The sequence below is a fragment of the Carya illinoinensis genome, chromosome 16 (genome assembly GCF_018687715.1).
Source record: "Carya illinoinensis cultivar Pawnee chromosome 16, C.illinoinensisPawnee_v1, whole genome shotgun sequence".
NCBI lineage: Eukaryota > Viridiplantae > Streptophyta > Magnoliopsida > Fagales > Juglandaceae > Carya > Carya illinoinensis.
This window is the reverse complement of record NC_056767.1, coordinates 7,240,671-7,241,693: the sequence shown is the minus strand read 5'-3', so window position 1 is coordinate 7,241,693 and position 1,023 is coordinate 7,240,671. Positions and strand designations below refer to the sequence as shown.

Here is a 1,023-nt window from a genome sequence, read left to right as displayed (position 1 = left end):
CTAAGTAATAATTTCATACAAAAGATAATACATTCTAAACACCATCCATTTCGAGACCAGGACCCCATCCATTTCATGCTTGTCCCTTGTCATGAAATAGAATCTTTTCATTCCGTAGTTAAAGAAGCGCAAAGCAGCAAACTGCAGCGGGATTGTACTTTCCTTGACAGAAATATTATGGGTAAGCGCATATATCTCTTCCAGAACGAAAAAAGGGATCTGATTCTCAAGCAGGAGAAAGTCCCTGTAGAAATAAGGTACCATCCACGCCAAGGCTCCAAGATCCGATTTTCTGTAGTTGGCACGTTTCTTCGTGAATCTAACCATTTCAATTATTTCTATTATAAAACAAGCATCAACAACCATCATTTCGAGAAATTCAATACCGGCGACATCGACCTCTTCAGAATAACACTTTCTAATCTTCTCTTCAAGTTTGCTTATTCTTTGCAAGCAGCTCATATAGGTATTGATTTGCATGTCTTGATCTCTGTTCTTGACCAGCCAGGAGCCGAAGCACTTCTTCTTGCAATCTTCGGCCATCTTGAACTTTTCATTACGAAGTTTGTAGTAGTAGGGCCCGATGGAGACCTTGTTGGGTTCGTATAACGAGTCACCATTGCTTTCCTTGAGCCTCGGGAGGACTCTGTAGATGCAGCTAGTGCTTCCACGTTGGGCTTCTTCTTTTAGCTTTTTGGCTTCCCCCGCATATATCGTTACCTGCTTCTTTATGTTGTTCCGTTCCTCCTCGGTGAACTCACGTATCGGCTCCGGGTAATTGGCGCGGCTGGATTCGCCTTCCTCAGAAATTGTAATTTCCATGGATGTTGGCGCTCTTGAAACTCTGGATGCCGATGTTCACTGCAGTGTGGAGAGTCTTCACTTCGCACAGCAACAGAAAGCTAAAATCGCCGGGAAAACTACAAAAATCACCGCTATATTCCAACCATTATAGACTCGCCGCATAATCGCCGCTACTATTAAGCCATTTCATCTATACTGCCGCGAACTTTCAAAATCACC

The 1,023-nt window shown here is 43.2% G+C and overlaps 1 protein-coding gene across 1 annotated transcript; it reads right to left on the bottom strand.

Annotated features, from left to right (window-relative positions):
- Positions 1-822, bottom strand: LOC122298764 (UPF0481 protein At3g47200-like). Its single transcript, XM_043108625.1, has one exon. It carries the CDS (start codon positions 820-822, stop codon positions 1-3), a length of 822 nt encoding a protein of 273 aa, XP_042964559.1.
- Positions 823-1,023: the final 201 nt, after the last annotated feature.